The sequence below is a fragment of the Gopherus flavomarginatus genome, chromosome 12 (genome assembly GCF_025201925.1).
Source record: "Gopherus flavomarginatus isolate rGopFla2 chromosome 12, rGopFla2.mat.asm, whole genome shotgun sequence".
Lineage (NCBI taxonomy): Eukaryota > Metazoa > Chordata > Testudines > Testudinidae > Gopherus > Gopherus flavomarginatus.
This window is the reverse complement of record NC_066628.1, coordinates 6,724,118-6,737,984: the sequence shown is the minus strand read 5'-3', so window position 1 is coordinate 6,737,984 and position 13,867 is coordinate 6,724,118. Positions and strand designations below refer to the sequence as shown.

General features: G+C 51.4%; 2 protein-coding genes across 9 annotated transcripts in view; one reads left to right on the top strand and one right to left on the bottom strand.

Annotated features, from left to right (window-relative positions):
- LOC127033281 (zinc finger protein 665-like) overlaps window positions 1-13,867 on the top strand; it is a 38,455-nt gene that overhangs the window by 11,759 nt on the left and 12,829 nt on the right. For 2 of the 8 annotated variants that reach the window (XM_050921209.1, XM_050921208.1), the window contains exon 1: window positions 8,704-9,516. The exons of 2 other annotated variants lie outside the window; for them this stretch is intronic. In XM_050921209.1, the coding sequence (XP_050777166.1) occupies window positions 9,439-9,516 (78 nt within the window). In that variant the 5' untranslated portion in view covers window positions 8,704-9,438. Of the gene's footprint in view, window positions 1-6,749; window positions 7,073-8,703; window positions 9,517-9,556; window positions 9,683-13,867 lie in introns of those variants that run through there. 4 more of the 8 variants (XM_050921214.1, XM_050921213.1, XM_050921219.1 and 1 more) reach the window with 4 other exon arrangements.
- The window catches only part of LOC127033267 (zinc finger protein 850-like), a 165,220-nt gene continuing 161,063 nt past the window's right edge, over window positions 9,711-13,867 (bottom strand). Inside the window, exon 15 of the mRNA XM_050921115.1 lies at window positions 9,711-13,328. Coding sequence (XP_050777072.1) covers window positions 12,902-13,328 — 427 coding nt within the window. The 3' untranslated portion in view covers window positions 9,711-12,901. The remainder of the gene's footprint in view (window positions 13,329-13,867) is intronic.

Sequence of the window (13,867 nt, the reverse complement as noted above, 5' to 3'; positions counted from 1 at the left end):
AACAAAGAAGTCATTAAGCATCTCTGCCATTTCCAAGTCTCCCGTTACTGTTTCCCCCACCTCATTGAGCAGTGGGCCTACCCTGTCCTTAGTCTTCCTCTTGCTTCTAATGTATTGATAAAAAGTCTTCTTGTTTCCCTTTATTCCCATAGCTAGTTTGAGTTCATTTTGTGCCTTTGCTTTTCTAATCTTGCCTCTGCATTCCTATGTTATTTGCCTATATTCATCCTTCGTGATCTGACCTAGTTTCCATTTTTTATATGACGCCTTTTTATTTTGTAGGTCACGCAAGATCTCAAGGGTAAGCCAAGGTGGTCTTTTGCCACATTTTCTATCTTTCCTAACCATCGGAATAACTTGCTTTTGGGCCCTTAATAGTGTCCCTTTGAAAAACTGCCAACTTACCTCAGTTGTTTTTCCCCTCAGTCTTAATTCCCATGGGACCTTACCTATCAGCTCTCTGAGCTTACCAAAATCCGCCTTCCTGAAATCCATTGTCTCTATTCTGCTGTACTCCCTTCTACCCTTCCTTAGAATTGCAAACTCTATGATTTCATGATCACTTTCAACCAGGCTTCCTTCTACTTTCAAATTCTCAACAAGTTCCTCCCTATTTGTTAAAATCAAGTCTAGAACAGCTTCCCCCCTAGTTGCTTTTTCAACTTTCTGAAATAAAAAGTTGTCTGCAATGCAGTCCAGGAACTTATTGGATAGTCTGTGCCCCGCGGTGTTATTTTCCCAACATATATCTGGATAGTTGAAGTCCCCCATCACCACCAAATCTTGGGCTTTGGATGATTTTGTTAGTTGTCTGAAAAAAGCCTCATCCACCTCTTCCACCTGATTAGGTGGCCTGTAGTAGACTCCCAGCACGACATCACCTGTGTTTTTTACCCCTTTTAGCCTAACCCAGAGACTCTCCACACTTCCGTCTCCTATGTCCATCTCCACCTCAGTCCAAGTGTGTACATTTTTAATATATAAGGCAACACCTCCTCCCTTTTTTCCCTGTCTATCCTTCCTGAGCAAACTATACCCATCCACACCAACATTCCAGTCATGTGTATTATCCCACCAAGTTTCAGTAATGCCAATAATATCATAGTTGTATTTATTTATTAGCACTTCCAGTTCTTCCTGCTTATTACTCATACTTCTTGCATTTGTATATAGGCATCTAAGATACTGGTTTGATCTTGCCTCCCAGCTTTGCCCTGACCCTCCTTCCTCTCTGCCATTATAGCCCGTGCTCCCTCCTGTTTCCAACCCATCTCCCAGGTCTTGTTCCCCACTTACCTGTGGGCTTTGCTCACCTGTCCCCGTCTAACCTAGTTTAAAGCCCTCCTTACTCCCAACAGAGGAGGCAGCAGCTCATGACCCAGGCTGGAAAACAGAGATAGATGGAGTGCAGCTTCCTCTGTCTAAGCAGGGACTAGACCCCTTTGGACACTGCAGCTACTGAATCAACTACCTTCCACCCCCCCCCCGCCCCCATGCCCAACCTTGGAAGGATCAAGGGAAGTCCAGGCTAGATGAAGGCACAGGCAACCTAGAAATGAGCCTGGGACTCACTCAGGTCTTGGGGGGAGGGCTCAGGAATGTGCCCCACAACAGTGCTCAGAAGGAGCTATGTTGGCTGCCTGCCCCACCGACCCCATTTCAGGCAGGAGGTGGGAGGAACTCGGCTGAAATTGAGTGAGGGCGAGTCGGCGCCCGGGCGTGAAGTGGAGTGAATGAGGCGATAACTCCAGGTGCCAGGCCACAGTGGTGCTCACTCAGTTTTGGCCCCAGTGCCCCTCCCCTACTATGATAGGGAGGGAGGCATCAGTGAGGCCAAACCTGAGTTGGCAGCAAAGCACTGGTCCCTAAACAAGCCCAGCTGGAGCTTTGCTGCTGATGTCCGGGTGCCCAACAGGGAGCTATGGTCAGTGTCCACATGGAGGAGCCAGCGGGAACATAGGCAGAGGGGATCTCTGGGAGGGGGACAAACATGAGGGGGGTTAAATAGAGCCCAGGGCCTACAAGAGCCCAGTGGCAAAGCTCTGACAGCTCCATGACCCGAGCGAGGGGAGCAGAGCTGGTTGCTCCAGCCCAGGGCTGGTAGCCAGTGAGCCTGGGGTGGAGGCAAGAGCCCAGCTCTGCCCAGCTGCTCCCTGTGCCCGTCTGTTACCAGAGCAAATCACACACAGAGTGTCCCAGCCCCCCTTACCCCTGGATCCTCTGGAACAACCTGAGTCTCCCTAGACACCCTCTCCTCCCCCCGCTCCAGGATCTGCATGTCTCTTTTCTGCCCCCCCGCCCCCGCCCCGATCCTGTGGCTTCTATGCAGGATGCCTACATAGGGCTGGGAGAAGGGGAGGCGGAGCCCTGGTGGGCAGCGGGTGCTGCAGTGGACGGATTGATCGCTAGGGCCCAGGAGCAGCCGGGCGGCGGCTGTGGGGCAGTGAGTGCTGGGCTCCAGCCCGGCAGCAGGAAGTGACTCGCAGCCGCTGCGGTGACTCTGGCTCCCAGGCTCCTGGTGAGTTCCCCGAGCCCTGGCGGCTGGTGCTGGGAGCCCAGAGCCCTGGATGCAGCCGGGAGAGGGGAATCTCCAGCAGGGCCCTTCCCGCTGCTCCCCAGGAGCCTCTCCCAGGGCAGAGCCCCCAGCCCGGCCCGGCCCCTGCCCCGGTGGGCCCCGCTCGGAGGGAAGGTGAGAGAGACCCGCCCCCCCCGGCACCCCCGGGCTGCAGGGGGAGGTTTGGCCCCAGGCTGCTCCCAGCGGAGCTGGCTGCGATTCCCGCCCGGGGCCCGGGAAAGCTGCCGCCAGCCCCGATGGGTGCGGGGCGGGGGAAACCCGGGAATGAGGGGGGCCGAGAGGATAAAAATTCCCCCCACATGGTCTGAGCCAGCTGCAGTGGGGCGGGGGAGCCAGTCCGGGCCTGGCTGGGGGCTGGGACAGCGACATGTGGCGTGGATAGGGAGCGGGGACAGAGGGGCTAAAAGTTCCTTCTAGATGGGGTGGTGGGGCTTTTCCGCCCCCTTTCCCAGGATCTCAGCTCCCATTTCCCGGGGCCGTGTCCTTAAAGGCCCAGTGAATCGCAGAGCCAGGACAGGGCCACTCGCCCCCCTGTATAAGATGTTACTGAGCTGCTAAAGGAGACTTGCTCCAGTGAAATATTTACAGACCCCCCCACAAAGATCTCACTGTCACACCTGCTTCGAGTGGTTAAAAGAATCCAGGTCTCAGTTCCTGTGTCTGCATAAAGTCGCCCGGCGCTTCATCCGTGTGTCCTCGCCACTGGCCCTGTGCCCCTGAGTTTCACTCCTCTTGGGATCCAGTCTGGGCAGTTTCACTCCTTTACATTAGTTCCTTATCAAAATATTCCTCTTATTCTGAGTTCTTCATCCTAAACTTCATTAGCGTTGTGCGGAGGGATGTCATTGTGCCACGGAATTCATATTTTTAATGGCAAATCATCCTGGGAGATATTAATAGTTGCGAGTAGCTTCAGCAATCACATCTCACGGTGTCGCTATAACAGTTCCTGGTTCTATTGCAATGTTGTCATTTGAGTGCAGTGCTGACTGATTCATGGGCTGGTCTGAAAACTCCTTCAATTTCCTTTGCGTTAGCAGCCAATTGTTATTTTCTCTTTCTATCCAGTGCCGTAGTGTTTTTTCTCATGTCTCATTTGCGTACATAAGAATGGCAGTACTGGGTCAGACCAAAGGTCCATCTAGCCCAGTATCCTGTCTACCGACAGTGGCCAATGCCAGGTGCCCCAGTGGGAGTGAAGCGAACAGGCAATGATCAAGTGATCTCTCTCCTGCCATCCATCTCCATCCTCTGATGAACAGAGGCTAGGGACACCATTCCTTACCTGTTCTGGCTAATAGCCATTTATGGACTTAGCCACCATGAATTTATCCAGTTCCCTTTTAAATGCTGTTATAGGCCCAGCCTTCACAACCTCCTCAGGCAAGGAGTTCCACAAGTTGACTGTGCGCTGTGTGAAGAAGAACTTCCTTCTATTTGTTTTAAACTTGCTACCTATTAATTTCATTTGGTGACCCCTAGTTCTTGTATTATGGGAAGAAGTAAATAACTTTTCCTTATCCACTTTCTCCACATCACTCATGATTTTATATACCTCTATCATATCCCCCCTTAGTCTCCTCTTTTCCAAGCTGAAGAGGCCTAGCTTCTTTAATCTTTCCTCATATGGGACCCTCTCCAAACCCCTAATCATTTTAGTTGCCCTTTTCTGAACCTTTTCTAGTGCGTATAGAACTTAGTTCCCAAATATTCACTAACAGCCAGAAGTTTCAAGGTTGAAGGCACCTGGATATTTTTAAATATTTTTAAATATGCGACTAGGGGCCTCAATCATTTTAAAAATCAGTTCCTAAGGGCCTGAGAGTGTCTCATATAAAATATTTTTCAAATGTAAATTTCTGTTTTGTTTTGTTTTGTTTTTATTAAGGACGGATATACATCCCCAAGATAGACTGACAACCCACAGAATTCAAATCCCATGAGTTATGCACCCCAAAGTCTAGATTTAAAGAAATAAATCTTTCTGAGCCTTTGGGGTATACTAGCTTTATAGTTTTACTGCTACCCCTTCCAAAGGATCCATATATCTAGGATGGTTGTACAATCCTGTAACATCCAATGCCATTTTGCACTTCTGGGAACATGTGATTCCCCGCCTCCACTTAAAATTGAAAATTGTTTTTAAAACCTTATTTCTGTAAGTAACCCCTCATCCTGCATACTCTGAAGTTTATTTATTCTTCATTTATTGTATGCACTGATGTGGATTTTTCTGCCACAATGTTTATGCTTCTAATTCCCTATGTTTTCCATTTTTTGTTGTGATCCATTTCAGGGATGTTCTGTGTTCTGACAGATGTACTGATTTGTGCCGCCGCAGTCAAAGAATTTTTAAAAAATGAATTGCTCTGTTTCTCCTTTGCATTGGTCAGGTCGGGGGACACAGTGCTGACCTTACTTTGTTTACCTTTTGATGAAACTAATGTACTTTGCCTCTGCTCTGTTTTTGCGGTGGTCTAGCTAATGCAGGTGAGGTTAGTTACCCCATGTGAAAAACACCCATTTTCTTATAGACACAGACTAAGCTGCTCACTCCGATGTTAAATGACCCATTATTGTTCAAGGGCTGAAAACTCTGATACTGATTATGTGTCTGTTGCTTCTGCTCCTCTGCCAGGCGCTGCATCTGAATGTCTGCACCCATATCTATGGGTCTCATGGAAAACAAATTAAAACTTTTAAAACTAAAAGAATTAGCAGAGTCTCCCACAGTGCCCTCATAAATTTCTCTTATTTCCTCCCCTTTACTTCTTCAGGGCTTGTCTGCATGGTCTGATGGTAAAGGTGTGAAGTTAATCCACATGAATTCCAGAGCATTAAACCCCTGTGTGGGCGCTGTCATTCAGAAGTAAGGTGGCCTTAATTTTGACATTGGCAGTCAGGACAGCCAGACAAGTGCAGGAGACTTTCCCCCAAACACTATAAATCATCAGGTCTTTGATCACGTCCTGAACACTTTTAAGTTTTTTGTAGTCCAGGTGTAACGCACATGTGATTTTGCAAGTCCAAAGAGAGTGAGCGAAACAGTGGGGCACTCATCTCATCTTCCCTGAGTGTTGTCTTGTGTAGAAACGCCACTACGATATTTCACAGCTTTGGCTTGACAGAATTTCGGTAGATGGGTTGAGGTGGAAATGTAAGGTGATCTCACTCCTCTTCTCTCTCCTGCAAAGGACAGGACATTCTTCATGAGCAGGAGGGCGATGGCCAGATAGTATCATGGTAGATCCTGCTGTGTGCACAGAGGATGTTAGCCTGACTGCTCGGTGATCGCCTATATAAGGAACACAGACCAAGTGGTGGCACTCTTGTCCCATGGGACTGAACTGTAAAGACTCCTTTGATCCCTTGCCCTGGTGAGAGTGTGCCCTGAGGGAGAGACACTGCACTAGAGTCCTGCCTGGCTTCATTCAGAGCCGTTCCAGGGCATGGAGACTGTGACTGTCCTAAACACCTGTCTCCCCTCCAAGCTCTGATTACCTGACTTCTCAGGTGTGTAAAGAAGGAGTGGCCGTGCCATGTGACGTGCCCAATGAAAACATCCGATGCAGCTTTGGAAACAAATACAGAGCATGTCTGGTAACCGCCCCTCCCTACTTCTGGATGCTTTGGAGCAAGATCTGCCCTGCTCTCCGCACCTGTGCTGAGACACAAAATGACAACATGTGAAGTGAGCTTAATATATGTTTGTTACACCTGCCAGACTGTGCCTCACACCTTTTTGATCACGGCAGTCACAGACTCACCGATATGACCATCCCCATGTATGACAGGGGATAACAGACACTGCTGTCTGTCCAAGTCACATTTCCCTGGCAGTGCCTAGTTACAAGGCAAATACCCACATGCGACCCCCTCCCTTCCTGCACACACACTGCTTCCAGCTTATGCTGGATTTTTTAAAAAAGAGACAAACTCATGGTCTTTGGGACCCTGATTCTTGGGTGTTCAGGGCTGCCCTAGGTCTTGGTCTGATTTGCGGGCAGGATTCGGATCTCTGCCACACTGGAGTCACTGCTGGCTCTGGCAGGGGGTGAGTGCGGATGGGCCAGTGGGATCAGCCTCTCCCTGCCTGTCCCTGGGGGCTGCCAGGGGAGTCCAGGGCAGCTCATTCTTCAGGTGTTGTCCCTGGGGGCTGCCAGGGGAGTCCAGGGCAGCTCATTCTTCAGGTGTTGCCAAGAGAGCTCCAGATATTGCTAAAGGAGAGGGGTTTACACTGCAGTGGGGAGCAATCCCCCAAAGTGGCTCCTTTAGTTCTGCTTTTTTTCTAGTATTTGGCTCAGAGATGCTGTTACTGGGAGGATCTGATGAGCCTGGGGGGAATCAGGGTGTGACATGGACTGAAGCCCCTTCTGTAACCTCCCCCATCACCCCTCTTGCCCCGACAGGCTGAGGAATCACGTCCACATTTTGCTCCAGGTCGTTCCGTCTTCCAGGGGACAGGGAAGGGAAATGGCTGTGATGGAACCAGCTCAGGTAGGGGATTTTCAGGGACCTGCTGGCAGGGCCGGCTCTAGGCACCAGCCCTCCAAGCATGTGCTTGGATCGGCACTTTCTAAGGGGCGGCACTCCGCCCCCCCCTCCTTTTTTATTTTTATTTTTTATTTTATTGCTTGGGGCTTCAAAGTGACGTTACACTGGCCTTGGCGCAGCCACTTGCCCGAGCCAGGATCCGCACCCACTGCCCAGCCCGGCCGCGCCCTGCAGAGCCCACTCACAAACGCGGCGCCGCCGGGAGTGGCAGCAGCAGCAGGACCCCTCCTCCCTCCGTCCCCGGCTCCTCATACGCTCCGGGCCCCGCAGAGTATGTCGGAGGCTCCCCCTGCCTCCGTCTTCCCCCATCCCCTGGTGTCTCAGCTGGTAACGGGGCAGGGCTGCGAGCTGCAGCCGAGCGGCAGGAACTCAGGCCCAGCTGGAGACACCACGTTGCTGCAGTGCTGTCAGGGAGAGGGGGTAAGTGGCATGGTAAGGGGCGGGGCCGGAGCCGGGCAACCCCCGACCCCATCCCCCCTAGCCCTGACCCCCAGCTCCAAGAGGCACCCCCCCAAACCCATCCCCCCTAGCCCTGACCCCCCAGCTCCAAGAGGCACCCCCCCAAACCCATCCCCCCTAGCCCTGACCCCAAGCTCCGAGCCCAGTCCCTCTGAGCTGGGCACCCCCGCAAACCCATCCTCCCCACCCAGCCCTGACCCCCAGCTCCAAGCCCAGCCCCTCCGAGCTGGGCACCCCCGACCCCATCCCCGACAGCCCTGACCCCCAGCTCCGAGCCCAACCCCTCTGAGCTGGGCACCCCCCCCAAACCCATCCTCCCCACCCAGCCCTGACCCCCAGCTCCAAGCCCAGCCCCTCTGAGCTGGGCACAATCCCGACGCATCCCACCAACAGCCCTGACCCCCAGCTCTGAGCCCAGCCCCTCTGAGCTGGGCACCCACGACCTCATCCCCCACAGCCCTGACCCCCAGCTCCGAGCCCAGTCCCTCTGATCCGGGCACCCCTTGACCCCGTCCCCCACAGCCCTGACCCCCAGCTCCGAGCCCAGTCCCTCTGATCTGGGCACCCCCTGACCCCATCCCCCCCAGCCCAGACCCGCAGCTCTGAGCCCAGTCCCTCTGAGCTGGGCACCCCCCACAGCCCTGACCCCCAGCTCCGAGCCCAGCCCCTCTGAGCCAGACAATCCCCGACCCCATCTCCCCACAGTCCTGAGCCCAGCCCCTGTGAGCCAGGCACCCTCCAACCCAGAGCCCAGCTCCTCAGCCCTGGGCAACAGCAGCACCCCCCCCAGGCAGTGACAGCCCATTGGCACCAACCATCACCATCACCCAGTAACAGCCCATTATGTAACTGCAAATGTATACATACCAGTAAAGCATTTAATGTTTTTAAATAATGTATTTGGTGGGTGTATTTTCAAATTATTACAAATTAATTTTTGAATGTATTTCACTAGTTATTTTTACATTTCCAAATACATGTTACTATAGTATTGCAACTTTTTTTTTATGGAAGGGGCCCCCAAAATTGCTTTGCCCCAGGCCCCCTGCATCCTCTGGGCGGCCCTGCCCAGAGCATGTGAGGAGGCGGGGAGGGAGGGAAACGCGGTCCCCTGGAGCTGAGCCCCAGCTACGGTGGCAGCAAGAGGGGATCCTGGAGTGTGTGAAGAGGTGAGCAGCCAGCTGGGCTCGTCGGTGCTGAGCAGGTAGCCCTGCAGCCAGAGATCCTCACCTTCCCTCCCACCGGGGCTGGGCCAGGGCACCCTGAGTCTGAAGAGCAGCAGGTGGGGTGGGGGGGGCTCTCCAGGTCCTCGGCCGCCAGCATGTTGGGGGTGAGGACGGTGACCACGAACTGATCCACCTCGGCCACCAGCTGTGACGCGAAGCCCAGAGAGGGGGCCGTGTTCTCCGCGCTGCCCCGCAGCCGCGCCGCCACCTGGAAGTACTCACACTCCGTGTCACCCAGCAGCTCCACCTGCATGGGGACAGAGGCGCAGCTGGGCCAGGGCTCGGCTGCCGTGTGCTGGTAGCAGATCCCTTGTTTGGGGGGAAGCCCAGTGCTGGGGGAGCAGGGGGTATGAGTGGGGGGGGCACTGGTGGGCAGGAGGGGAAACTCTTGTCTGGGGTGGGGGGCAGCCACAAAATTTTTTGCTTGGGGCAGCAAAAAACCTAGAGCCGGCCCTGCCTCCTGGGTGGGGGGAGGGAGAGGTAGGGTGTGATAAACCTGCTGATTTTCTGAGTAGGTCCATTGCCAGCAAAGGGGAGAGGGACATTCGCCTATTTCGAAAACAGGACATAAGCCCCTGTACAGTGCTGGACCCTGAACCCACTGGCCAGAGGCTGCTGTGAAATATGCAGGGAAGCTGTCGGGATTCCTGTCCCTGTCCCTGGCTCAGAGCTCTGCTTCCCGGATCAGCCTGTGGCTGGCAGGTGTGTGGGAAATGAGATGACCCTGCCCTACTCCGTGTGCTGGGGGGACAAGGAGCTCTCACCTTCTCCCACCCCCTGAAGCCTCCTGGCTGCTCTGAACAGCCTCCCAGAGCTTTGAGTTTTTCTCCCTTTCCCGTGACTAGAGAGACTGTGGCTCGGGTAATAGGTGCTGAGTGGGGGACTCTTGTTTCAGATGCCGGTGACCTTTGAGGAGGTGGCTGTGTATTTCACCCAGGGGCAGGGGGCTCTGCTGGACCCTACTCAGAGAGCCCTCTACAGGGACGTCATGTGAGAGAACTACGAGATAGAGACCTCACTGGGTAAAGGATTCCTGTCCCCTGGGTTATTAGAAGCCATGGAGTCCGTATGTAGTAATCTGGTCAGGTTCTTCCCTCATCAATGATCAGAGGGGACTGTTTTGCGTCATGCACAGCTGCTGTGTGAGAGAGACTTGCATCTCTATACCCTCTTTGAGACATGGTGTCAAAACTTAATGACCATGTTAGCTCATTCCTACCCCTCCAGCTTTCAAAGGGGCAGTATTAATTCATTCTCCGTTCTGTATTGATTCCCATTCACACACACAATCCTTATTTACCTCCCTTCTTGGGAATAGCTCCTGCCATTGGGAAGGCGAAGGGTATGGCTACACTTGCAGATGTACAGCGCTGTGCGTTAAACCTGCCTTTGTACAGCTGAGTAGGGAAAGTGCTGTAGTCTGTCCACACTGACAGCTGCCAGCGCACCGTCGTGGCCACATTTGTGGCACTTGCAGCAGCATTGGGAGTGGTGCATTATGGGCTGCTATCCCACAGAGCACCTCTTCCCATTCTGGCGCCGTGGATTGTGGGAGGGAGGCAGGGGCTGTGGGGCATTCTGGGTCCTGTCCCAATGCCCCGTGATGCATCGCTTCGCATCCCAGCAATCCCTGTGTTTCCGTCCACATTTGGTGCCATCTTTCAACAGTTTCTGTGCAGCACGATCTGTGTTCCATTTCGGTCTGCGGGAAATGGAGCCCGAACTGCTGAGGAATATGCTCACGAGTCTCGCCAGTACATCACATTTGGCAGTCGAGCTATTCCTTAAGCTCTAAAGTGACAATGAGGAGGCCGACGATATCGAGTCGCATAACGCGTATGACGTGAAATTGCTTGTGGCATTCACGGACATGCTCAGCACCGTGGAACGCTGCTTTTGGGCTCGGGAAACAAGCACTGAGTAGTGGGATCACATCATCATGCAAGTTTGGGATGACGAGCAGTGGCTGCAGAACTTTCGGATGAGAAAAATCACTTTCATGGGACTGTGTGAGGAGCTAGCCCCCACTCTGCAGCACATGGACACGAGATTGAAAGCTGCCCTGCTGGTGAAGAAGCGGGTGGCTATTGCAATCTGGAAGCTGGCAACTCCAGACAGCTACTGATCAGTTGTGAACCAGTTTGGAGTGGGAAAGTCGTCCACTGGAATCGTGTTGATGCAAGTTTGCATGGCCATTAATTGCATCCTGTTCAGAAGAACCGTGACTCCAGGTAACATGCAGGACATTGTGGATGGCTTTGTACAAATGGGTTTCCCTAACTGTGGAGAGGCGATAGATGGGACGCATATTCCTATTCTGGCACCACTCCACCTAGCATCCGAGTACGTTAATCGGAAGGGGTATTTCTCTATGGTTCTCCAGGCACCATGGATCACCGTGGGTGTTTCATTGACATTAACACAGGTTGGCCCAGAAAGGTGCATGATGCACACATCTTTCAGAACACTGGCCTGTTCAGGAAGCTGCAGGCCGGGACTTTTTTCTCAGAGCGGAAGACCACAGTAAGGGAAGTCGAAATGCCCATTTGTTCTTCAGATTTTAAGTCTTAAGATTCTCTGGGATTTCACTTCATGAACAGTAAAATGGTTTGTATCCCACCCTGCACTGCAGGATTCTCTCTCTTTCCTGATGGCGGTTCTGTCACATATTTTGATATTAAATCAGTTTGAGAGAAGCTAGCTCAGATTTTCTAAGGACTTCAAAAGACAAATGATCATTCGCTGAAGTAGTCCTTTCTGATTTTTTCACGTTTCCTTTGCCTTTGTCATGAGATTTTCTTCTTCATTGAACAATGAGAATGATCAGTATCTATCAGCAAAAGCAGTGGGCGCGAGTGCTGGATACGCACTCCAAGGGTCTGTCTCAACCACTGTTGGTCAACGCTCTCCCACTGACCCAGCACAGGTGTAGGCATCGCAATAAGTTGACCCCAGGTTTTTTCTGTGCTAGTCCAGATAATTTGTAGCTGGGAAGAGCTTTTTATATATATTTACTTATACATATATATTAAGATGATCATGCTAAAACTTTTCTAACACAACTGAATAATGAGAAGTGAAGCTGCTTTACCCAGTTCAGATGAAAATGGGTAAATTTATTTTCCTGATTTTTTTGAATCTATGGATTCTCTGGGACTTTCCCCCTAGCAGCTAGTTGGAGGGTCAGTCTGGGCGCCCAATATAGAGCTCTGTCCACCCGCCACCAACTCAGTTCCTTCTTGCTGGCTGAGGGGGGTGGATATTGGAATGCACACAAGAAACACATCTCGAAGAACAACAGTTACGAGGTGAGCAACCGTTTTTCCTTCTTCAAGTGCTGGTTCATGTCCATTCCAAGCAGGTGACTCATAAGCCCAAATTCCAGCGGTAGGGTCAGAGTCTTCCACTGATTGGAGCACTGCCCTGCTGAAGGCCATGTTATCTCTAGCCTGCCAGGTGATCACATAGTATGCAGCAAAGATGTGGCTGGAGGACCACATCTCCACTCTTCAGATTTCCCTGTTCCGAAGCACTAGAATGAAGACTCCATCATCTTCCTCTGCATCCCCCACTCCTGAGAGAGAGCGTCCTGCAGGAGAAGAGCAAGATCCCTCACTCCCCCCCGCCCCCCCCCGGAATAACGCTTCGGCAGATCAGAGAAGAAAGGATCATTTTTGCAGCGTCTCGACAGCACACAGTCATTGGCTGAACAACAGGCTTTTGAAGTAACGTTCTATTTCCTAAACATCACTAGTAAATAATTACATGGATTAGCATGAGGTGATTCTCCATAAAGCAGTTCATAGACAGTTTACCACAAACTTTCAGGAGACGAACAATGACATTAATACAGCCAAGTTTTGTCTAAATGTTAATGTTCCCTTTTGATCTCTGAATTCACAGAATAGAGCCCTAGACAGGAACTGTTTATTTCCATTGTTAACCTCTAACAAGATACAGCTAAACAGAGACTACTACAGTTACCATCTTCTTCCATGTCTTTAACAATACACCGTTACCTGTCGAAGCTCTAGTTTATCTGAGGAGGACATACTTTTCTAACATGTCTCAAAAGGTTGAATCTAGGTCAATTACATGCTAGTTCCTTAACACTTTCTGTCTCTGTGTCAGAGAAGTTAAGATCCTGTGTGGATTCTCTCATGTTTAATGAGATGTGATCTCTGCGTGAAATTTCCCCGCAGTCCAACCACTTGTGGGGTCTCTCCCCTGTGTGGATTGACTGATGTCTAACAAGGTTTGATCTCTGTATGAAACATTTCCCACACTCTAAGCACTTGTGAGGGCTCTCTCCTGTGTGGATTCTCTGATGTTTAACGAGGTGTGACCGCCATATGAAACCTTTTCCGCAGACTAAACACTTGTGGGATCGCTCTCCTGTGTGGATTCTCTGATGTTTAAGAAGGTCTGACCTCTGTATGAAACTTTTCCCACAGTCCACACACTTATGGTGTCTCTCTCCGGTGTGGATTGCCTGATGTTTAACAAGGTCTGACCTCCGCATGAAACTTTTCCCACAATCTAAACAATTATGGGGTCTCTCTCCAGTGTGGATTGCCTGATGTTTAACGAGGTCTGACCTCTGTATAAAACTTTTTCCACAGTCCACGCACTTATGCGGTCTCTCTCCTGTGTGTAATGCCTGATGTTTTAAAAGAGCTGACCTCCGACTGAAACTTTTCCCACAGTCCAAGCACTTGTGAGGTCTCTCTCCTGTGTGGATTCTCTCATGTTTAATAAGGTCTGACCTCCATGTGAAACTTTTCCCACAGTCCACGCACTTGTGGGGTCTCTCCCCCGTGTGGATTCTCTGATGATTAACAAGGATTGACCTCCGTATGAAACATTTTCCACAGTCCAAGCACTTATGGGGTCTTTCTCCTGTGTGGATTGCCTGATGATTAACAAGGTCTGACCTCTGTTTGAAACTTCTCCCACAGTCGAAGCACTTATGGGGTCTCTCTCCTGTGTGGCTTAGCTGATGTCTAATTAGTTCTGACTTCCAAATGAAACATTTTCCACACTCAAGGCATTG